The sequence below is a fragment of the Carcharodon carcharias genome, chromosome 7 (assembly GCF_017639515.1).
Source record: "Carcharodon carcharias isolate sCarCar2 chromosome 7, sCarCar2.pri, whole genome shotgun sequence".
Lineage (NCBI taxonomy): Eukaryota > Metazoa > Chordata > Chondrichthyes > Lamniformes > Lamnidae > Carcharodon > Carcharodon carcharias.
In genome coordinates, this window is record NC_054473.1 from 151,138,275 (window position 1) to 151,163,510 (window position 25,236).

Here is a 25,236-nt window from a genome sequence, read left to right on the forward strand (position 1 = left end):
TACGTTAACAATAGAAGTGATGAAAAAATACAGAAAACTTGGGATTAAAACATAAGGAACAATTTTTAAAGTAATGGTGAGCAATCTATTTTTCTCCATGTCCCAATCAATACCGCTTATTATTAGACCATTCTGTTCCCACTAAAGAAACTGAGAGAGTATACAACATCAGTAACATCTTTCTGGTATGATAAGAGACTACTTAATATTGTAATATTATCAAAATATAGGGTTTCTACGAAGAATATGACAACAATTGAGCTGTCAGTATTACTGTGATAACTTTGTTGCGATAAGTACACTTTAATATTAAACTGAACTAATATTATAGCAATTGATTACTGTGACGTACTCCCACACAGCTCATGGAAATACATGGAATTCCACTGACAAACCTATATAATGCATCTAGAATTAATAACGCCAATAGTGTTTGCCTCTGACATACCAGTTTCACTGTTATTGTGATCAAAAGGAAGGAATCTTGAAAAGCACTTCAAATAACCATTGGTTCAAATATTTTAGCATAAATGTTAGGAAAAATTTCCATTCTTTAATTAAGTAAGCCCTTCCAGGATTAGTTTCCTCACAATATTCCTGTGGGTGAACAAAGAACTTCTAATATTTGCCAAATAAAAAAAATAGGGCTACTTCCACTGGTGGGGCTCCACTAATATATGGACAGATTTCAAAATCAGTTTCGTAGATGAAGGTCTCAATCATTTCAGTGTTTCTTCATGCTGAAGTAAAAACTCTAGCAAAGTTCACCTTTGAGTTTTAAGGGCATGGCAAAAAGATGATTTCTATGGGTCCTTTTTCCTGCTTTTGAGACCTACATGTAATAATTTGCATAAACTGCAGGAATAATTCACTCCTAAAACTTCTGAATTGAATGATCTTAATTTCAGTCATGGCCCATGGAAATTGAGGACCCTATTGTAGTTGCTTTCTTTACATCTTCAGAGTTCATCTTCATAATATTCAGACCAAAATATTAATTTTACAATGGCGTTGCTGCATAGTAGTGCATAGATTTTGAATACACACAGATGTCAGGGGGTTGCAGTGATAATTCCATATCTACAAGATTCACTAAAACAAGATATACGATTTTCCAGCCCTGCCCACTGCAGGGACCGTCCAGCCCGGCCGCAAGTCAATGAAACTTTTGGTGGGGCCGCCGATTCTCTCGTAGCAGGTCCTGCCACGACGGAGCTGGAAAATCCCAGCCATAAGCTTAACTTTGACAAATAACCAAGGTATAAGTAAACAGTCCATGATTTTGTAAGTGATGAATCCCTAAAAAAGCAAGAAGCAGGATGGGTTTGTAGAGTGGCTGCTGAAAGGTACATCTACAACTGACAAGGCAAATTCTTTGTATAAAACCATTCATAGCTTGTGCAACATCTTTAATGAGCATGAAAAAGTTAAAGTGAATCAAGGAGCTGTTTTTGTTGCAGCTATTCATGTTCATTGGACAGCGGGGAGGGGTAGTCAAATCCCTTGCCGATTAGACAATTATTTTCCCCTCTGATGCTTAAAAAATGGGATCTTCTTTAGATTTATTCCTGGGGAAAAAGCACTGGAATATAACAGCACCCACTGACCTGTCCCCATTTCAAATGTCCCATTACAATATTCAACATTCCAAAGTTACAGGGAATTCTTTGGCTGATACAACGCATTATGAATTCTGAAAATGAAATTCAGCACGTCATAGGTTATCACTGATTTCTTGAATTTTGATCAGTATTCAATGAACAAAAAGGTTTTAAAAATTGGACATCCCAGTGGATAAAATATACATTTTCTTTGGGTATCCATGTTGAATATTTGCTGGAAGGTGGACTAAAATCTACAGCTCATGTGTGCTACAATTAAGAACAGTTTATCATTGACATGATACAGTCCTGACAATATCAAATGTGCTAGTACTGCTACTGTTATTCATCAACAGCCCCATATATTCAGGATTTTAATACGAAGTATAAACTGGTTCCAGTTTATTATATTGTACACGCCCCATGTTGAAAAAATAATGTATTTTTACTTTAGCAGAGGAAAAAAATGTGGAAATTAATTTTCCTGTTTCAGTTTTACACAGACAATAAGACAATTTTAGCTGGGTTATAAAACACAGGCACAGTGTTCAGCTCATATTGTAACATGATAATAGAATATAAGATCATTGTACGCTAATGTGTTTGAGACCGATGATGAATCATACAGTGCTTGTTCCGTTATATAGCTATGGTCACAAAACACATTACTGAATGAAAATCCTATTTTTCCTCTCACACACACTACCATTTTCTCCCTAATGCTTACATTTAAAAAATATATATGTATATAAAATGTATTGATAACATGAAACAAGTGACTCAAAATGCTTCACATTACCACTTAAGGCTCCTGTTATTTTCACAAACTTCAGCTTAAGAACAAGAATTTGAATTGGCCTAATTAACTTTTGTCTGAAAGATGATTTCCAGCCAGTACACTGATTCCTTTCATTGGGAGAAACAGGTAGAGTTGTACCAGACTACAATGTTGGTGACTGAATATTGATTATTGAAATGATTGATTCAATATTTAGATACATTAAACCACCATTAAAGTGGTCTGACTTCCTGATTAAATGTACATTCTAGGTCCTGTACAGTAACCACATCTGCGTCACTCCCATTGAACTACCAACTTATTTGTATCAGGTTTCTCAGCTGGTACATGTTTAGCCAGCTAATAAAACAGGAATGAGGTAGGGGTGGGGGTGATGGGGTGTGGTAATCCTTTTCCTGCAGTATCATCACAAGGCCTCACACAGCAACAGATCTGATTGGCCAAATCAAATGTCTGTACAGTCCCATGCTAACCTTGTCCAAATGAGTTGCTTGATGACAAGCTGATTATCTAATTATTTAAATTTCTGTCAGTAAAAAATGTTAAGTAATTATAATCGATTTATCGGCACAGCAAAGACAACTACAATACTTGCATTTTGCAAACTGTTAGTTTGCATATCGAATAATAGGAGTCACCTTAGTACAATTACTGTCAGAGTTTCCTGATTTCATCACATATACCAAAGCATTTTGTTAAAACTAAAATGTGTGCAGTTCTTGTTATAATTACTTTTAGTGTAATTAGCATATTGCACTTACTGGACTATTTTGGGGGAAAACGGTGGCAGGGTGGTAATGTCACTGGACCAATAATCTAGAGGTCCAGGTTAATGCCCTGGGGATATAGATTGAAAATCCATCACAGGAGCTGGTGGAATTTAAATTCAATTAATTAATTGAATTGATATAGTAAAAAATCTGGAATTGAAAGTTAGTCTCAGTAACAGTGCCATGAAAACTATCACTGATTATAGTAAAAACCCATTGGGTTCAGTAATGTCCTTTAGGGAAGAAAACCTGCCATTCTTATCAGGTTTGGCCTACATGTGACTCCAGGCCCAGAACAATGTGTTTGACTCTGAAATGCCCTCAGAAATGGCCTACCAAGCCACTCAGTCGTACCAAACCACTACAGAACAGTCATAAGGGAATAAAAAATGGACAGATTACTTGGTATCAAAAACGACAACAGCATACCCAGGCCTGTCAAGTCTGCAAAGTTCTCCTTTCTAACATCTGGGGGCTGGTGCCAACATTGGGTCAACTGTCCCAAAGACTAGTCAAGCAATGGTCTAACGTAGTCATACTCACTGAATCAATTACAGCCAATGCCCCAGACACTACCATCATCCCTGGGTATGTCCCAGGGGAGGAGAGGCTCATCAGAAGTGGCAGTGGCACAGTGATGTACAGTTGGGAGGAGGCTGCCCTGGGAGACATTGATTCTGAACCCCATGAAGCCTCAGGGCATCAGGTCATGGGCAACATGAGCAAGGAAATCTCCTACATTTTACCATTGACCACCCTCCTTCAGTTGATGAATCCACTCTTCCATGTTGAGCATCACTTGGAAGGAGCACTGAGGGCAGCAAGGGCACAGAACGTACACTGGATGGGTATCTTCAATGTCCATCACCAAGAGTTGCTCGGTAGCACTACTACTGCCTGAGCTGGCCAAGTCCCGAAGAATGTATCTGCCTGACTGGGCCTGCAGCAGTTGGTGAGGGAACCAACAAGAGGAAAAATCCTACTAGAACTTGACCCCACCATCTACCTGCCACAGGTGCATCTGTACATGACAATTTAGGTAGAAGTAACCTGATAGACCTTGTGAAGATGAAGTCCTGTCTCCACACTGAGGCTACCCTTCATCATGTTGTGTGGCACTGACACTGTGCTAAATAGGATAGATTCAGGACAGATCTATCAGCTCAAAAGTGGGTATCCATGAGTTGCTATGGGCTATCAGCAGCAGCAGAATGGTGTTCAACCACAATCTGTAACCCCATGGCCTGGCATATCTCTCACTCTAACATTATCATCAAGAAAAGAGATCAACCCTTGTTCAATGAAAAGTGCATGAGGGCAATCCAAGAGCAGCACCAGGCATACCTAAAAATGAGATGTCAACTTGGTAAAGCCACAACACAGAACTACCCGCATGCCAAACTGCAGAATCAGCATGCAACAGACAAAGCTAAGCAATCCCAAACGGATCCGCTCAAAGCTCTGCAGTCCTGCCACATCCAGTCGTTGATGGTGGTGGATGGTTAAACAACTAATCGGAGGTGGCGGCTCCACAAATATCCCCTTCCTCAATGATGGGGAGCCCAGCATACCAATGTAAAAGGTAAGACTGAAGCATTTGCAACAATCTTCGCCAGAAGTACCAAGTGGACGATCCATCTTGGCCCCCTCCTGAAGTCCCCAGCATCACAGATGCCAATCCTCAGCCAATTTGATCCACACCGTGTTACAGGAAGAAACGGTAAAGGCACTGGATACTGCAAAGGCTATGAGCCCTGAGAACAGCTCGACAACAGTACAGAAAATTTGTGTTCCAGAACTAGTCGTGCACCTAGCCAGCTTGTTCCAGTATAGCTACAACACTGGCATCTATATGACAATGTGGAAAGGTGCCCAGATATGTCCTGTACCATAGCAACTCCTCAGAGACTGTAGCAGTCTGTGCTACTGTGCAGCAAGACCTGGACAACATTCAGGCTTGGGCTGATAAGTGACAAGTAACATTGAGGCCACATAAATGCTAGACAATGGCTATCTCCAACAAGAGACTATCTAACCACTTCCCCTAGATGTTCAATGGCATTACCATCGCTGATTCCCTCACTATCAACATCTTTGGGGGTTACCATTGACCAGAATCTCTACTGAACCAGCCATACAAATACTGTGGCTACAAGAGCAAGTCAGAAGCTGAGAATTCTGAGACAAAAACTTAATTACTGACTTCCCAAAGCTTGTCTACCATCTACAAGGCACAAGTCAGGAGTGTGGTGGAATACTCTCCGCTTGCCTGGATGAGTGCAGCTCCAACAACACTCGCGAAGCTTGACACCCATCCATGTCAAAGCAGTCCGCCACCTTAAACATTCACTCCTTCCACCACCAACACACAATGTGTACTCCTTCCAAAACCATGACCTTCTACCACATAGAAGTGCAAGGGCAGCAGATGCATGGGAACACCACCACCTGTAAGTGCCCTTCTAAGCCACACACCATCCTGACTTGGAACTGTTGCGAGATCAAAATATTGGAACTCCCTTCCTAACAGCACTGTGGGTGTACCTGCACCAGCTGGACTGCTGTGGTTCAAGAAGGTGGCTCCCCAACATCTGCTCAAGGGCAATTAGGGATGGACTTGCCAGCAACATCCGCAACCCATGAAAGAATAAAGAATACTATATTTTTATTTGAATTGTATCACATAGCTGCATTTGAAGTGTAATCCAATCAAAAGTAGAACCAAGGTGAGAATGCACATAGATGAGCAGTTAACAGGAAGTGAACTGATCAGACTGAGATAATTCACATTGAGGGCAATCACTCAAAACATCATTTTACAGGTCGACTAAATGTATTTTTTCAAAGAGAACAGTATCATCCCATAGCCCATATTTGTGAAAATTGAAATATATTCCCCTAAATCTTATAATCTTAATCTGCAATTCCTAATTATTCACCTTTAATAATAATACAATGGCCAGAAATCACTGTCAAAATAACAGTGAGGTTAATGGCTCTCACTGTTATTTATGCATAAATGCTGCAGCAACTTCAGGCAAGGGGTAGATGGCAGTTAAACTCAAATATGCCAAAAATTGCTGGCTTCCCTGTTAGCTTTGTGAAACATGCATTTTCCTGTCTGCTTCACCACTGAAATGCATTGAATGGTGTGAATTCACTGTATTTCTGCGGTACAAATGAACTAAATTCACCACAAAAATTTTCAATCTAAGTACTCTTTTATTGATGCGATGTGACTATTTCTACGGCACTGAAAATATTACAAATGTGAAGTCTCAATACTTCAGATTTTAATTGTTGGATATTTTTAAAATGGAAAGAAAAAGAATCAAAATTTTACTTTTTCTTCTCTTATTTAATCTAATCTTTCTTTCCCACTGTTTTCTGTAGTTGATTTGACATTTAATTCAGCTATTCTAACCTACACTTCTTTCTCAATCCTTGTGCTAATTTCACAATTATTGCATATGATTGGTTAAGAAGATACATGGTTGCTCGCCTTTTCACTCAGGCCCCAGATGCCCTGTTTACCTCGCCTTAGCCTCATCAGCTCACACTTACAGCAACTTATCTTGCAAAAAAAAACTTAAAAGTGCAAGGGAAAGTCTAAATAACAGCAGGCATTATGAGATGCCCTGCCACAGCAAATTATGGTCCAACTTCTTTCGGGTGTATGTTCTAAGAATCTGAACTCTGCTATTACACAAGCTGGGAAATAGAAATGAGCTGTGCTGTTATGTCAATAGGAGGTACTGTGCTGATATTCCAAATGTATCTGATAGCATGGCTGAAAACTTCAGATTAGTGGCTTCTATCCAGCTTCCATGTTTGAATGCATGCAGGAAGGTCAGAACTGCAGCATAAAGTTGCTTGGGTTTTAACTACTGTAAAAGTGGACAGTATGCAGCTGAGTAAAGCATGCAGCCAAGGCACACACAACACAACAGACCACTGATGGAAAGTTGTAATTTTCTGTCAGACCTTTCAAGCAAACAGCACTAATTTCTTCAGCTCTTGCTCAGACTTTTCTCTAGAATGAGCCATGAATGCCAAATCTTTTTTTTATTAATTAAAAACTATGCACAACAGAGTACATATTTTATCAGCCCTCAGCTGCTTAAGTGTCTAGAAAAGACCAGGCATTTTTTTCAAGCAATCCAGAGCGAGTACTTGCAAGGGTCATATCTTTTTAATTATCTTTTCTTGCTTTGATTAATTATTCTGTCTGACAATAGCGTGTTTCTAATGCTATTCACCTGCCTTTGATGATTGACAACTTTTCTGTCTGATTCAAAGCAAACAGCTGCTGCCATGATTGCCTAGCAACCAGGATGTGATGGATGAGCCCTAAAGATGGATGGCTACAATAAATCATGTCTCCCGACTATAAAACAGGGGAAAAAGACAAGAATAAAACAAACCAAAACAAAAGTACTTTTCATTTTTTGCTTCTTAAACTTTGTTCAGTCTTTAATTGCACCTGAAATGGGCTTGATGCCTACTGTTGGAAAAGTTTACAAATGAAAAGAAAGATACAGGACTTGCCTCCCCACCCCTCCCAACTCTAAAGGGTATAAAACAAAATTTTTCCCCTTGGAGAATTGGAGTCATCATAAAATTTTATCAAGTATTTTTGAAAATGAACTGTTGGTCGGTATTAAATCGGAGTTTGAAATTCAACCTCAGTGCTGGGTGCTGGCAACCATTTGATTCCTTACGCCATTAAGTTATCCTTTGAACACCTCACCTCCGAGTATTATTTTTACTCTTTTCACTTTAAAGTGATATTGTGTTATTTACATTCTATCCACCTTTTCTGGCCCACACAAAACTTTTCTGCTTTGATTAATATGAATATTCTTCTTAGTAAACACGGCCTTTTTTATTCCCTTAAAAAAATGTGAGGCAGTCCCATAATGACCAGCTGGTATCTGGTAACAAACAACTAGAAAGCAAAGCCATCCATCAAACTGTGCACATCTAGGCCTCCAATCCGTCCCAGCTCGTCCAACTCTCAAGTTACAGCTTTACACGGCAAGTCTAAATAATATTCAAAATGATAAATGGCACCATAAGCCTGATATCCATCATCAATCTTTTTTTAAGAAACATCCATCTTCAATAATGCACGTTTGAATCATGTGAAACCAAGAGCTCCCAGATTCATTTACACAACCCCCAGTAAGCTGTGCTGCTTGACTGATACCTGTCAGCCTGTCCCCTAAGTGCAAAATCTGCTGCAAGGGTTTAGGGAATGGGGTAGGAGATAATTGCAGAGCTCACACCCTCTTCACTTACTCTGTCAATCTCTCTCTGTCTCTCTCCACCCTCTGCCTTTCCCCCTATTCCCTTTCCTCCCACAAGCATGCACTTCCCAAATCAACAGCACTTCTCCCCAACTCTGTGCTAAGAGAAAAAGACAGCCTTGCACAAAACTGGGCTGCATTCCCTCCCTTGGTGTCTGGAAGGGCCCATTTGATAAATGACACATGTCATTCTGTCAGTGGGAAAGGGTGGGTCAATGATATATGACTCTGCTGAAAAGGAAATCGACTGTTTGGCATGGTGCAGCTATTCTCCACCAGGATTTGGTTTCAGAACTCTGAAAATGAAATCTACCATGTTTCAAGTGCACAGTTAGGACAAGCTGACATGAGACCTGAGGAGCTCTTTCTCCCTGCCCTTCATTTTTTGCTGTAAAATTGTTCCTCTGACGGAAACCACAAAAAAAAGGGCCTCTATCAAACTCCTCGACAGTTACAATTAGAGTAGTAATACGTAAACAAGTTCTAGCCCTGCAGGCCCCAAACTCCACACACAACTGAGATAAAAATGAGCATGTTTGAATAAGTACTTCCCACAGCTTGACATCTGCAGAGTAAATTTTTTAAGGAAAAAAACATTTCAGGCAGGCGTGAGCAGTTCTCCCACAACCCCATCCCCTCCCCCACCCCCCCCTCCTTTCATTAGCTCACTGGCAGGGTGGCACTTCTGAACCTCATTACTGAAAGAGGATTTATGAAGCTGAACCCAATGGCAAAGAAAAGGCATCTGTCAATAATTGCAGGGAGCTGCACTCACAGCTCAAGAAGCTTTGAAATCTCATTAAGTATGCAGTTATCAGGCATAAAGATCAAAAACATTACTCAACTCAGACAGAATCTTATGGAAGAACATTAATTAGCAACAGGCCTACAGTACAAAAACAGACTTCCACTAACACCTGCCCAGCCCACTAACCAGTAACACCCCCTCCCTTCATAAAATAATTTCCAGCATCTGAGACTGATCAACTACATGAAACAGGGGGAAAAAAAATTCAGTTGAGACAGTCTTGGCGGTGAAGAGAGAAAAGGAAGAGGCTGTCAAAGTTGAGAAGGATGTCAGCACTGGCCCTGATTACAGGGGCCTATACAGTTCCCAGGCCTTTCATCATCCCTGCCATCAAAAACAGAGTCTGTGTCACACATGGATGACTGATGGCTGCCAGTCTTAACTGACCTTACCAAGCCTCCTGGGCCCCTGCTGAGATCTGGCCCTCAAGCTATAGGAATGATCTAGCAGGAAAAAAACTCTAGGCACAGAGCCCAAGCCTGTAGATATATAAAACAGCACCCTGCTTCTTAAAACAAAAATCACATAATCGGATTTTTTTTTTGCTCAACATTATTAATACGAACTTCTTGTTCAGTACCAAAAATGGCTAAGATGGAAAGTTGATCACTACTGTAATCTAGGTACTGACGGTATATCAAGCATACTTATATAATAGCCATAAAAGCTGAGTTAACATGTTTTTGTTCCAGAGCTGCTACCTGACACTATAGATGACAACAAAAGCATCTAGAAATTTTTAGGATTGTGAGCAACAGATTTTTATTCAGTAAGGGTATCAAGGAATATGGATCAAAGACAAGTAAATGGAACTAAGGTACAGATCAGCCATGATCTAATTGAATGGCAGAACAGGCTCGAGAGGTTTACTGATCAACTCCTATTCCTACAGTACTATGTTTTTCAGGTAAATAGTCCCCACTGTAGTAACATGAGGGTTTTTTCCACATTGTAGGGTCAAGCCTTGTTAAGATTATCTAGCATTTGTAAAACTAGTTGCTAAGGGAACACCTGATAACGTAAATATGCAACTTCCATACATATAAGAACTGGATGTACTAAAATTCATTTTACACTTTGCCAGAATCTTCTCTGCTTGTCAACAAACAAAATATAACTTCTGTTGACTGAAAGAATAAGTTTAATTAAATGCAGAAATATTTACTTTAAAAATGCTTAGTTCCCTAGTTGATAATAAACTATTATTTATGTTATCAACTCTGCATGAAGGCAGAGTGGTATCCATTCTAACATTATTCTGACAGTGTAAAGCTTCCTGACGTAATGTATTGGTATGAAACCAGCATAAAATGTCACCTCCTGATCCCTGGATTTCACATAGTTTTCAGGCTGGCATCTTCCAATTGTAGACATTGAGGCGGCATGAAACTGGTATTGGTATCCCGCCAGCTTTACAGTCCCTATGGAAATGAAGACGTTAGTGTGTGGCTGCCAGCGACGCATGACGTTCTCCATTGGCATCTGCCCAGTCCTTCTTACGTGCAAATTTAAAATAAAACACAACTCTCATGACTAGGGTTCCACTTTTCTGGTGGGCATGGTTATCAGTGCAGAGAGCTGCCCTGCTGTGACTGTATTGTAAGTGGGGCCATCTCTGACCATTCGCAGTAATACCCATGGTTAAGAAATGATGCAGGTCTTAACCAGGGCTACTGCCATATCTGGAAGCTAGTATTAGGTTTCTTAACTAACTACCTTATGTCATAATTACTTTTTACCTTAACATGGATGGCAACTAAAAATAGATCCCAACAGCTAAGAATAAATAAGTTTTATGTTTTATCACAGACTGGATAATAAAGAGGAACACTGCTTTGCAATGGATGGCAAACACCCTATGCTTTAAGTTTAACTAACTTAGTTATGCATCGCCCTTCCCTCACAGCTGCTCTGGGTGATGAAACCAGATATTCATAATTGATAACATGTGCCCTGACAATACAGATTAATAATTCATAATTATATATATAAAAAAGAAGTTAGCTATTCAAAGCATTCTTTAAATGCTGCACCTTTACTTAACAAAGCAAAGAGTTTAGGGTGTGTAGGACATGATCCTTTGTATCTAACACATTAATCAATGAACCTTTTTTGAACTCTGAATTTGAAATAACAGAATTGATGGATTGACGGATGTGTACCTTCATGCTTTTTCCTCAATCTTAGTCCAGCCCTAACAATCCTATGAGCCACATTGTTGCAAAATGAACCAGTCTCATCCTGCTAACTCACCCTGGCTTCACTGCATTCCCATAACCCTGCAGCAGTCACAATTCATTCTAATCACTTTACAAAACAATCTTTAGCAAAAGAAAAATGCAGACTTGTGAGCCAATTTAAGAAATAACTGCTGATACATCAGTTATTGACTATTTCACTCCTGCTCATGATAGTGCTCAAGGCAAAACTGGGAACAAAATGACAGCATCAACTGTATGCAATAAACTGTTGCCCAGGAGAGCACTGAAGCCTTAATTGACAGCTGTCAAGCTAATGGAGGCAATGCCAGTTGATTCTGGAAAATTCTGTTTGCTGGTTAAATATTTCAAAGAAACTTTCAGGCAGTCTTATGGTTATGCTTTTTCCCTTCTTTTCTCTTTGTTGTTCATTCCTTGCAAAAGCTGAGAACGGCCATAACTAATCATTCTGTCAGTTGGCTGCTAGGGAGAATCTCCATCCAGCAGAGCAATGTGTGGCAGGTTTGCAGGCAAATAATACTGCAACAGCCAACCACAAGTACCTCTGTAGGTATTCTACCTCTCGCTGCTTCCTTCATGTTTGGGATGATGGCAATAACAACTAAACAGATTATCTTAATCCGATGAGTGCACTACTGCTTTCTGCTTCACATAGTTTATCTTTATGATTGATACACTTTTCTTTGCGAAGATTATTTTGTATCTAAACAAGATAACACTGTTGATACCAACATTTTAAACTTTTATATAGCATGGTGGGAAAGATGGAAAGTAAATGTATCGCTTGGTTTAATTATATTTTTCTCTCACACTAATTAAAAATATAGTTGAAAGCCTATTTGTTTTATTTTATCTGCTTGTGATAATAGAATAAAAATGTTTCAGCTTAGAGCTGATATAAGGCAACTAGAAAATGTTCTCATACAAATATGCGATCAACACCCCTCTTTAGAAAGTGCATTATGCTCTATGTACATACAGCACTGTTACCTTTGCTGATTGTTGCTTTCTGTCCTATTGAATCCATAAACTAAATCAATCTTTTTACAGATTCTTGGCGACAGTTTTAGTCTTCTCTATTAGACAATTCACAATGTGCTGTCACAATCTAGCAAGACATAAAGAATTTGTGCACCTGTCTGTTATGTCTACAAATGCTCCATTGCTGGGGGTTGTTCATTGTTGTTGTTATTCTACCAGAGACCATTAAAAGGCCCTAATTTCTGTGACATGATTATCCAGGTACCAAAGCCCATTTGTCACCTGCAGCAGAAAATTGAGTTAATGCACAACTAAAGGCAACTAGGACTGTGTAATATCAACTTGATTACATCAAACTAGCTGCAAACCTAATTCTGCTGTATGACAGTGCGTGGAGCTTGTCATCTCCAATCATTAAACCTGTCAGGAATCCATCAGGTTTACAGCTAATTAGGTGAACACTAATGAAGCTGGCAAAACAACTTTTCTTTTTTTACGGCTGAGCGGACCTTTCAGTTTGGGAAATCTTGTGTATACTCAATCCGCTCAAGGTTGCTGGGGACTGGTTTCCCGAAGTTACCATCACAGCACATCAGACGACATCTTTTTTTGTGTGTGTGCTACTTCCATCACTACAGAGCAATCAATTTGTCATCACTCTTTGTATACCACAAAGCAGTCATGAACCTTATAACTTGCAGCTGTGAGGGCCAAGAGAAAAAAAATTACAGGAAGTTGCTGTGCCTCTAACAAAACAGAGAAAAAAAATCATGCACAGCTCACTAATTTGTCTTCATCTACCCATCAGCAGCATAAATATTCTTTTTTTCCTCTTTTTAAATAAGTGGCTTTCAGTCATCAACACCCCCTTCCCCATATCCATTAGGCAAAGGCATTTTGATAAAGTACGCCAAAGCCTGTGTATGGGAAAGAATGAAAGCACTCACTCTGCCAACTTCTGATTGACCATTAAGCTATTGATGAATGTGCCTGTCAGGAGAGAGACAATTAAATCAAATATGAAACAAAGTCGTTTTGACGGGTCATTTTGATAGAACAGTCCTATTCTTCCATCCCTTAAAAGACATGCATTTAAGTTTTTGTCAACACCTTTTATCTCTCTCTCTCTTTGAAAAAAAATCTTGCCCAATCTCCAGTTTTTGGGGGGGAAAAGAGGAAAAAAAGAAGTGAAGTGGTTTGACAGCCAGATGACAGGGCAGGTGTTACGTCATAGGCATGTGCGTTGCCATGGTGAGTGATTTATTGATGTTTATCGGGAATGAATAGATCAAAGCACGCCAGATGACAGGCAATCAATCAGGCATCAAATCAAGGATGGCAATTGTCTATAAAAACCAGTTCCATTCCACAACCCCCATTGTTGATCGTGGAGCTTCCTAGTTCCCTATCCAACACACACACACTGAGGCAGAGAGAGGCGGGGGAAACTTAACTGGACTTGACATTTTTATATATAAATATAAATAAGACGCATTTTAAAAAAGTACAGACTGGAAAAGCCCTGTCAGTTAGAGCGGGCTGTCAGCTGACAAACACTTTTTTGTTTGTTTGGAGGTTTTTTTTATACATATAAAAAAGCTCTGATTGTCCCAGATTGGGGGGGGGGGGGTTGGGGGTGACCCAAGTTAACCAAAGAATGAAGATATTTTCCCCTCTTCACGATAACAGCATTGTTATTTTGTTCAGAAACAAGTGGTCCCGTTGCCCCCTCTCCTCATCCCCCTCTCCCTCCCAAATATACACACACACACACACACACACACACAGTGTCGTACCTGCTGAGCGCCGGGGCGCTTGCTGCTTCCTTCTCGGCATGCTGGCCAGAGTTAGCCCGACAGATCCCCAACTCCTTCCAAGGTGGCTGCGCGGCGGCCGGGCGGCGTTTTCATGCAAACAGCGACGGGGCTTCGGGCTGGCGGGAGCGGGCAGAAAGAGAGATTCAGAAAAGGGGGAGAGAGGGAGAAGGAGGGGAAGAGCAGAGCGGCAGACACTCAGTCAGTGAGAGAGCCACAGTCTCTCCCTCTCTCTCTCTCTCTCACTCACTCTCAACACATCGCCTCGGCTCCTCACAGCCACTCACTGGGAGCTGCAACAGGCAAGCTTAAAAGAAAACGAGCTCATCGCGTCGCCCAAAGTCGGCATTCTTTAACTGTCAACTTCCAAATAAAACAAAAAACAACACACACACACACCGCTCGTCAACATCCGACACCCCGGCCACTAACCCCCCCTCCCCCTCCCCCCTCACCCCCGCCCCCTCTCCCCAAATACACCAGCAGCACACGCTTTCTTTTAAAAATAGAAGAACGTATAGCGACGATTCAGCTGGGCTACTATCCCAAGTTACGTCGGATATTTTTCAAATCGCTCACTTTCTTTTTTTTTACATTTTAGAACTTCTTTTCTGAGGGGAAGAAAATTCAAGTGTAAAATGATGAAGTAACTTGGATTTTCCACTCCCCATTCCAGTGCCATCCTCCTAGCCTGCACCTCGTCTCTCGCTCTCTTCAAACTAGTTGTTGAAAAGTGCTGAAGCAGCTGGCTAGGTGCTGAGGTTTACTCACAAGGTTTGCTCGGCTGGGTGCTGTGTGTGGCTCTTTCTGGGAGAGAGATCATGCGATTTGGGATTCCAGCTTCCCACCTTCCTGACGCCTCCCTGCCCGGAGAACTGGGCGGCTGATGCGGGGCTCGCCAAAGCTTCAAGCCCCAGGGACTTTGGAAGGGGTTTCTCGGGGAAATGCGCCAGCTTTCTGCTGCTCACGGGCAAACCTTTCGCCTAGATGCCTTTCAGGAACCTCCATTTAGACAGGCATCGATTGGCTTGGAACTCGATTGTGCGTCCCTTACGGAAATGATCAGAAGAAGGGGCCGGACTCGAACTGTGTTCAAGTGCTTTGGAGAACATGGATCAGCAAATGCCAAACAGTTTCTTGGCTACCAATTGCACTTTTTCCCCCCCCTTTCTTGGCAGATAGGTATTTAATGACAGCCAGAGCAGAGCAGGGGCGATCTTTCTGTCCCAAACGCGTTTTTTTTTAAAGATGTCAGGCAAGCAGTAGCAAATTCTTAAGAGGAGTTGAGCAGGAGATGAGGGTAGATCTGACCATTGCTGGTAAGATCAGGAATCGCCAATCTTCCCCATTCTTTCAAACCCTGGAAGCATTCCAAATGTCTGAAAACTGGACAGATTTAAATATCCTGCGTCATAACTTCTTGCGCGCCGTGTCGACTTTTATTTCTAATCTCTCTCGTTTCCCCTCCCCAAGTTCCTGCACCGAAATCCGTTTCACTTTCAGCTCATGCCCATGGCTAAGTTGTCTGTTTTTCAGCTTGTCACAGGATGAACATTGCAAGTCGCCGAGTCCCGGGAAGTGTGGGTGCTCCTGGAAATGACGAATTGTTTGACGAGCGAAAGAGAGAGAGAGGGGGGAAAAGTGGTGAGTTGTCAAATTCTGCTTCTCCTGCCAAATTTGGTCAGCTTTATCTCATCGCCAGTCGCAAGGGCTCTCCATTCAGTCCGCTCTGATGGGAAAAGGAGCGATCCGCCCGGCCAAAGAGGCTACCTGCATCCTCCCCGGCTTGCCTTTAGGGCTGACTAAGTGACTTTCACGGAATCGAGATGGTTTTAGCCCAATCTAGACGTGCACATTCCGTTAGATCCGCCCTAACATCTGTCCGTCTAACCATTGGCGCATCCATCAGTGTCACGCTGTGTGCACACTCCAACAACGACACCAGAGCACATCAGGCGCGATCTCTCAGTGTTAGACACAACACAACACACAATACCGTACAGCACTACACAATAATACGGCAACAACAAACCAGCCTCGCAATCACTGCCGCCCCATTACAAGCAACTTCATCAGCGATTTCACCCCACTCGCTGACATTCATACACCGTGTTAGAATAGAAAAGAGACAACTTTTCACTTAGAGCCACAATTCAAAATAACACCTCAGCCCCATCCTCAGTTGGCCCTCATCGCCATCAAGCCCGTTATACAAATCCTAATTTGTTGTTTAAGACCGATTCTTCAGTCAGTAACTCCATTTTATTTATATATATATAAAATCTCAGGAGATAAATGGCAACATTTTAACAGAGCGATTGTAAGGATGTAATTTGGGAGCACCGTTGAAAAGACGGTGTGCAGGTTAATTTATTGAGTTTTAAAATTTTATTCCACCCAGGACCACGAACCGTGGCCTAATACTTTAAAATGGAGTCCTGTCGGTCACATTCTAGGCCATTCGAAGTTGTCGAGTTTTTGATTTTGATATTGATAATGAGTAAACTCGAATCATTTCAATAACAGTAATTCTGTGTGAACTCCATTCCGTACTTAAATACGGTGACTCCAGCCTGCACAGAATTACATGCACAACTTTAGTACAAACTATATTTGTTAATGTATGTTCTAATTAACTCCCCCCCTTTTTTTTGAGCCGTTTTCAATAACATGGAATTCAATCTTTCACTGCAGCAAAACCTCAGATTCAAACACACCCGCCTATAAGAAACGTGAGTGTGTGATTCGCAAAGGGCCCCTCCCAAAATCGGGTAAAACACTTTGTATAAATCGCAAATGATGTCGCCGATAAAGCACTGTTCTGTCCCAATGTGCACGTTTAATGCACACCATGTGAAATGATAAAACACGGATTGAGTTATCTTGAATTTCGTAGTTTTCGCCCCGTGCAACCTCCAGAAGCACGACTGCGGATTGCAAAGTTGGCAACATTTTTGTTAAAGTTGACCAACTTGTTTATTTACATGTTGTAAACAACATAGCGCCAACTATCTAGAAATATTTTGATAATCCTGACTGCATTTTAATTTTTTTTAGTTGCATTGCAGCTTCATACATTAAAACAGTTTGCTATGGATACATATTAAATTGCGCATTGCATATCTGTACATTGGAATCATTTATAATGACACTTTTAATTAGCTATTTACTGGAGCGTTTTGATGCATGAGAATTAACAATCACCCCAACACAAAGTAATCGATATAGATTACATGTCCAAATTCGATAAACAGTGTTCCAGTGTTTTTTTCTCCCTTTTTGGTAAAATACAATCTGCCTTCTGGCGTCCAATAAAACCCTCCATGTGCTAAAATGTACTGTTATATTCGGCGCTAAAAATTGATTTTACTGTATGAGATATTAAAAAGAACTTTTAAATTATTCTTGTAACGTTCCCACCGCGCGAAACTGACTCGGTGTTGTTGGCTGTTCCTCTGTAGAATTCATACTTAAATATTTCTAATCTGTTAGAATAAATAGCGTCTGAGCGAGGTAGCAAAGTACAAGTTCCTGTAAAAATCAAATGTCCTGGGGCAGAGGATATAAGGGGGAAGGGGGGAGGGCTCTAGAGCCCTTCTGTTTCAATCCTTTGCCCTGCCTGGGCTCAGATGAGTGATAGTTGTGGGTTTTATATCTTTCCACTCGTGATTGTAATCATTTGGGCGGGTTCTGTGCAGTTTCTAGAGTCCTAACAATAAATCTACCAGGCAGACACTCCTTACGAAGCAGCTTTTGTGCTCGAACCGGGCGAGAGACGCACAGTTTGATGTTGTGTGCACTGGACAGAGATTTTAGTTTGCTGAAAGTCATTCTGATTTGAGCGGATGCCTTACAGACGGTCTGACACATATCTGATCAGTTCATTTTGAGTTTTTTTTTGTTTTACTGTATACCACGTTTCCGTGTTCTACGAAGACTGGTCTATACTCCGCTTGCTGGCTCTATTTATATGCATCCGGTAAATACATGCTCAGATCATATCCTGTTACATATCTGATTAGCAGGTCATTAGCTAAGCCCGGGGTAAAGGAATTTCATTTTAGTCAAAATGAGTGCAAACATGTCAAGCCAATAAACAGCACAGTGGATTGAAGTTTGTGTTGACTGTCGCGATTCGAAATGTACAGTTAAAGCCGTGTTTTGGATTCTTTGAAAGTCTGCGTGACGAGCAGAGAATGTCGAATTACAGTTTTAACGCCTTAAACTAATCCCGAAGGAATCTTCAGGGCCCTAATGCACATCGGCTTAGTAAGGTGAGGGATCCGGGACTGAGCTCAAAGTCACGTTAATCAAAACGAACGAGTAAAATTAATGGACCGCCTTTTAAAAGTTGGAAAGTCATCCCTCTGTTCTTAAACTATTAAAAAAATGTCGTCTAGAACGCCGAGAGCTGTGCTACAGAACCAAGCATTAAACGCAAATCACACTACAGAGAGGGATGGATTTTCAAATCGTTTTTGGCCAAATAACAAATAGCGCCAGAACTCCGAGGCATAAGATACAACTGGTCCCACCAACGCCATCAGATCATTCTTAATTGATGTACCAAGGGCTGATTTATTTTTAAAAAATGAAATTGTTATTAATCTAGTGCGTTGCATTCACCCTGGACAGCTGATGGTGGCAGAACATGTTTCGAAGTTTGAGACGAGTTTTGGCTTTGTTGCTCCATAAATGATGCACACCTCACGCTCGCTCTTGATTCAGCAATGAACCCGAGGATGACATTGCTAAATTGCCCCATTGCTGAAAGAAAATATTATAAATGTTGCTGTCTGCCTTCTCCAATCAAACGCATTGCTGCCATAGATAATATCATTTTCCGCAGAGTCCACAAAGAATCCAGCTTTTTAAACATTTTAAATTAAATCCTTTTGATGATACCGTGCAACGTCCAGCAAGAATGGTAACGAACTATAAAACATTATGTTGACATGAATATTTATTTAAACAGTAGAAGCATTTGATTTACAAAGACCACCCCCCCCCCCCCCATAACACATTGTTCTTGAACTGAAAATAACGTACCAAGATTTATGGCAAAGATAATTATATACTTTCTATTGAGCCAAATGTTGTTTTACGGTAACATTTTTAGCAAGTGGTTTTCATTTCGAAATAAGTTAAGGTGTCGGTAAACTCGGCAGTCAGAATTTATGTGCATTGCAGGGAAGAATTTTGAAAACGGGCTCTACCTCCGCACATTCGATTTAGTTTCTGTTGACATAAATATTTTCAGTTCCTTCTGGGAACACCTTTTTGTCCTCACTGAACAATATTCCAGCGCAAATACACTTGTTTGTGGTCAAAACGGGAAGTCTATTTCCAATGAGGTAGAATAAGTTCAATTTAGCATCGTGGAACTTCATTAAAAAAATTAAATGTCATTAAAACTCTCCCAGAAAGTTTAGTACAGCACATGCAGAGGCCATATTTTAGTGATCCAACTCCGTTAAATAAGTCTGGGTGTTAATGGGAATGAATTGTTCTTGCAAACATTTGGAGTTGTCTGGGGAGCCCCTGTTCACTTTAACATAGTTTCTTTAAAATGCTTGCCATAAAATTTATGGAATATTTCCATGTATTTTAATCATCTTTAAAATTACCTGCCATCTTATATGCTTTTGTTTTATTGTGTAGCAAACTGACCAGTGAATATTCTCCATCAGTTCATATCTGAAAGCTAGGAACAGCACCAATCACAGTTTCGCAAAAGAAATGCAAACCTCCCACTGAAAAGCCTTTGGCAGTGTCTTAAAAACTTAATTGTAAAAAAATCTGAAGGAATTTATCTGCATTAGAGCAAAATAAAAATGAGTAGAACCTGGAGCTGCAATGGGCCACCATATTGATTCTCATCAATGTTAGTGATAAAAACATTTATTGTGATAGTTGTTTCAGCTGTCAGCAGTTAACCTTCGCAACACTCATATCACCTGCTGTTGAATTATCAACCAACAATTTTGGCAAGTCCTGTTGTAAAGCATCAGTTGCTTGATTTATACACAAAGGGAAACTAAAATTCAAGTAAAAAACATAATTTATCTATAATTTTCTGTGGAAAAGCGCCATTATGTAATCACAATTAATTGTATTGCAGCTTTAGCAAGTATTAGTCAAATGATAGAATGCACAAGGTGAAAGTACAAACCTTCTTCACACTGATCATCTCCATTATCAATGTCATGACAGTGCCCCAATATGATGCAAAGCTGTAATGCCATGCTGCTAAACACAACAAATTGCATTTACATGGCACCTTTATCCTTGTGAAACATCTCAAGTTGTTTCAAAAAAGTGTAATCAGACCAAAAATTGACATTAGGCCAGGTGGCCAAAAGCCTGGTCAAAGAGGTTGGTTTAAAGAAGGAGTAGAGAGATGGAGAAGTGGAAAGAGTCAGGGAGCAAACTTAGCAGTAGTGATCCCATGTCCCTCATTGCTTCATAGATATGCTGGGACACTTGCGTCATTGCAAACACTCACATTGCAATAATTCTTTATGTCTTAGTGAAATTAGCACTTTCATCATATAAACTGGATAGATGGTGGGCATGCACATGACACCATTTCCTCATACCAGTGAGACTTTATTAGCTGAAAGAGTAAAATGATTAAGAAGCTTATATGAGCATTTGTGTTTGCAAACCTATAAATTTCTGTTTTAGTGTAATTATTTTCAAGAAGTGAGACACATAAATAGATTACCTCCAAATGCCTCAAAGAAAATGTCTACCTCTAGCATGTAACATGAAGATCTGTGTGTGTTAAGCAGTAAGGTTTTGTTTGTAGGGGGAGATGCAGGAGATTTTGCACTTGCACCCATGAGCTGACTGCATCTCTTCTAATCTCCTGGATAGCTAAGGTTAGACATACATATAACACCAAACCCATTAAGTAAGACCTTGTAATGCTTAACATTCTATCCTGGAAGGCACAGACTGCAGATTGTCTGCTGGAGAGTATTGTTTATGAGACCACAATTTGCCAATCAGAACTTATGTTAAGAACAGAATTTTAGAATTGGGGCATTACTGTTAAGGTACATATGATGTCACTTGTAAGGCCAGTTCTGCACACTCCCAAACTCTTCGCCCTAAAAAAATTAACAATTTCCACATCAATGCATTTTAGCAAAATGAGCAAATTTAAATTTTCTAGCAAAATTTGACATGCTCAATTTTTAATGCTTAAGAGAGCTTTACATATTAAAATTGTGTAATAATTTCTCAAACTAAAAATGTCACCTACACTGCATCAAATATTATAGGATTAACAAGATAATCAAAAACTCTGCTACAACTTCACATAAATGAACACAGATTCAGTCATCTGTATCGATATTATAAACTGAGTTTTATTATTGCTTTGTTACATAATGCCTTTGTATAAGTGACATTTATTATTAAATATAACCAATACACACTCCAAGTCCAAATAGCTTACATTTGCATTTGCTTTCCAAAGTTAGTTTTGCATCTAATATTTCTAAAGTAATAAATGTTTGAGTACAAGATACACAAATGTACTAAACCTCTGTATGCTAAGAGATGACCGAACTCTTTGGGAACCATTAATTATTCTTCATTAATCTAACTAATTTTGCTATAGTGAACTTATCATTTTAAAGGTATGTTATGTTATTGTAGTTAATAACAATTGCATATTTTTATTCTCAGACATTTGGATCCAATATTGTTGTTGTATGAATAATAAAGGTTGATTTAATGAGTTTAATTCAAAATGTGGTTAGTTGTGTGACAGATTATTTTTTGTTTTGTGATTGATGTAATTGCAGATCTTGCAGGCAATGATGTTGGAGAGGATTATTGATGGTTCATTGATGGTTGATAGGGGACGTATCAACAAACTAGAATATGTATACAATAGAAATCTTAATACAGAACAAACACAATATATTCTAACCCTTTGAATTGCATTTTGAGTCCTGTATTCACTACAGTAAATATATGTTGGTGTGTAGCAAAAATGTTTTTTTTCGCATTTAAGTAGGGTGACATGGTAAAATGTTGGCGCAATAGCCCTTCAATATATTTGTGAGGAAGTTCTGGTATCTGTTCAGAAGTTTTCTTAATTAATGTGTTTGTGTGGCAGTGATAATGGTGGGAGGCAAGAAGATTCCTTTGAATATAGGAAAGTCAGTGGGTTTCTTTAATTTCCAGGATCTGGGCAGGTGTGGTGAAAGTCAATGAAACATTGATAGGGCTAGTTTAATAACAACACGTGTTGCTAGTGTTTCAAGAAATATATCCCATCAAGAGTAACTGTATTCAACCAGTCAGAGTGTTGTATTTCAAGTGGTAGATTGTGTAAGAATTAATCATTTTGAATGATTCACACTTAGGCTGGAACTTGGCTGCACTGAAATACTCTATTCTGCATACTGTTTCTACAATTTAAGAAAGGTGGAAGGACCTAAAACCTTTGGTTCTGCTGGGAGCATGTTACTTTTTTCTCACCAAAGATGTTTCATGTCAGTGCATTATGTACTTTAAGTAAGGGTTAAATATTAATTCCACAAACTACCATTTAAAATACATTATCAGAATGATTATATTATGTCAATTGAAATTAGGCCATGATGTATGCATACAAACCATTCTAGATGAATGTAGAGTTACATTTGCATATGGAGTATTTTACTTGGGTTTTGATGTCAGCTGAATGGTGTAGACAAAAGCAGCAGGAATGAGAGGAGAACAGAATATTGTCTTTGTGGATTATTGTTCTGTAAGAAAAAAACAGTTTCATATCTCAGGTGCTGCAGTTGATTGCCTTGTGAACATGTTAAAGAACACTGTGTCTCAGAGGACACACAGAATGGAACACTGTCCCTAGAGATTCCAATTTTGGCTGTTGTGTTTTTTTTTTCGCTTCTGGGTCATCTCAGTTCCAGGTAGGTGACATTGTTGGTTTTAGGCTGTAATCATTTACTTGCTTGACAATAATGGTATTTGATGCATTGGCAGAAGAGCATCACAAATTACTAAATTTTCTGCTGATGAGATGCTTTACGGTAGAATTATGCAAAAGCTTTATAAAATAGTTGAGGCACCTAGTGTCCACAGTAACATTAATTGTACTAGTGTTCCCAGATCTGCACTAACAGTCAGTCAGGATTCTTGTATGATCTGCAAAAGCTACCATTTTATATTTTGCCAAGTAGCCTTTGACATGATTGATAAACTGTTAAGCATTGTTACTAATGATCCAGGTATATATGGAGGAACAGTGCATAATAAAGGGATGACAAATTGTAAAAGGATTCAAATTGTAAAGACTGGGTTTACATAATTTTATTTTATTTACTTTTCAGTAGTTCTTGCTAATTTATGATTGTGATTGAAATTCAGCTATGCACTGAAAATTTTCATGAAGTCAGTTAAAATTGTCAAGATTTGAGTGTTTGTTTATTTGAATGGTAAGTTTCAAAGAGCTGACCAAAAGTACAGATTCACAATCATTTTGTTGCCCCAAGGATACAATAGTTTTGACTATCCATTGACCTAGAGCTATGAACCTGGTTTGTAGAAATCCTTATAATCCAGTCTGTTAAGTACTCTGATAAGGCATTGTGTAAATATTTTTGCACAATCAAATCACCTACAGCAAGTCTTGGATGACACCTTATCTTGTATGTTGATAGACAATGATGTGTAGCAAGAATGTCTTAACAAATTTGTGTAAAATTACTTTGCAATCTGTCCCTCCTCCCTTTTGCTATCTATCTTTAGACATTTCAACTCCATATGACATTAGCAGTAACTGTGATAAAGACAAACACAGCATTATGTTCCTAATGAATCAGTTTGAAAGTATAAATATAAATTACAATTACATATTCACCGCATTACTGAATTTCAATTCCAATCATATTTTTGCAAGAAGTGAAGAATAGCATCTCTAAAATATAAAGTTTATCCTCATGCTATAATTTAGCATTGTCTAGCTCAAGTGGACAAATTTACGTAACACAATGTGTATGCCAATATGGTTTGCAGTAGCACAGGATGGGATTTAGCAATGAGAATTAATAAGAATTATCCTTAGTGCTCTGAAAACTCAGGATTCCCAAAGCTGATTGTTCTCCAGTCACTCTACTGGAAAGTGTAGGATGTCAAGTCAGGACAGGATTGAGTCTAGCTGTGATGACACCCAATGTTCAATGTCTAGATTTAAACATTACGAATGACTGTTTGGGTCAGGTACTGGAATGTGGCCAGTCTGTACCTGAGGAAGCATGAAGTATGTCAGAATCTTCATGAGTAGAGGTGAGAAAAGTAAAAGGAAAAAATAGATTAGAGTTTCTGTAAAACTCCAGATTATTAAAATTGACATTATCTCATGCAGCCTTATTCTGGGCCATGACCTCTTCCTAATTAATCACAGAATTACTTTTAAAGGCTATGACCATTTAATGCATACAATTCTTGACAAATACTGGACCTTTTTCTTGACCCTGTTGAGACCCAGTCCAGTAGTGGGCAAAAATTGCTTTGAGCATACAGAAGAGTTCATAGTTTCCTTTGAACCTGGAAACCAGAGAAGTATTTGGGTGTTATAAATTATTCTTTGGATGAAGTCCCTATTCAGTCCTCCTCATACTTAACATCCATACAATGAAAACTGAATCTAAACCAAATGGCCTCCTTCTGTGCTGTAAATGACTCTATGACTCTATATGCACCTTTGCATCTGAATAAAAGACCAATAAAGATTCAGGGGGAAAAGGTGTAAGACCCGTATACCTCAAACCAAAGGTTACCCTCAACAATACCAGGACAGTAAAGGGAGCAGACAATTTGGATAGCTTAACCAACATTAAAAAATGCACAATGAATTCGCTTCCTGGCTATGGGGAAGTACTGTAGTTAAAACAGCCAAATCATGGCCGT

At 39.5% G+C, this 25,236-nt stretch overlaps 2 protein-coding genes across 9 annotated transcripts in view; one reads left to right on the top strand and one right to left on the bottom strand.

Annotated features, from left to right (window-relative positions):
* The window catches only part of tshz3b (teashirt zinc finger homeobox 3b), a 105,221-nt gene extending 88,884 nt beyond the window's left edge, over window positions 1–16,337 (bottom strand). For 5 of the 8 annotated variants that reach the window (XR_005943464.1, XR_005943465.1, XR_005943466.1 and 2 more), the window contains exons 1-2: window positions 15,073–16,337; window positions 14,284–14,420 (exon numbers count right to left, since the gene is read on the bottom strand). Coding sequence is in view for 1 of the 8 variants with exons in the window: in XM_041190891.1 (XP_041046825.1) it covers window positions 14,284–14,323 (40 nt within the window). In the remaining 7 variants the exon portion in view is untranslated. Of the gene's footprint in view, window positions 1–10,604; window positions 10,709–12,641; window positions 12,747–14,283; window positions 14,421–15,072 lie in introns of those variants that run through there. The other 3 variants (XM_041190892.1, XM_041190893.1, XM_041190894.1) reach the window with 3 other exon arrangements.
* The window catches only part of LOC121280058, a 51,038-nt gene continuing 41,047 nt past the window's right edge, over window positions 15,246–25,236 (top strand). Inside the window, exons 1-2 of the mRNA XM_041191687.1 lie at window positions 15,246–15,483; window positions 15,838–15,945. Of these exons, the coding sequence (XP_041047621.1) occupies window positions 15,246–15,483; window positions 15,838–15,945 (346 nt within the window). The remainder of the gene's footprint in view (window positions 15,484–15,837; window positions 15,946–25,236) is intronic.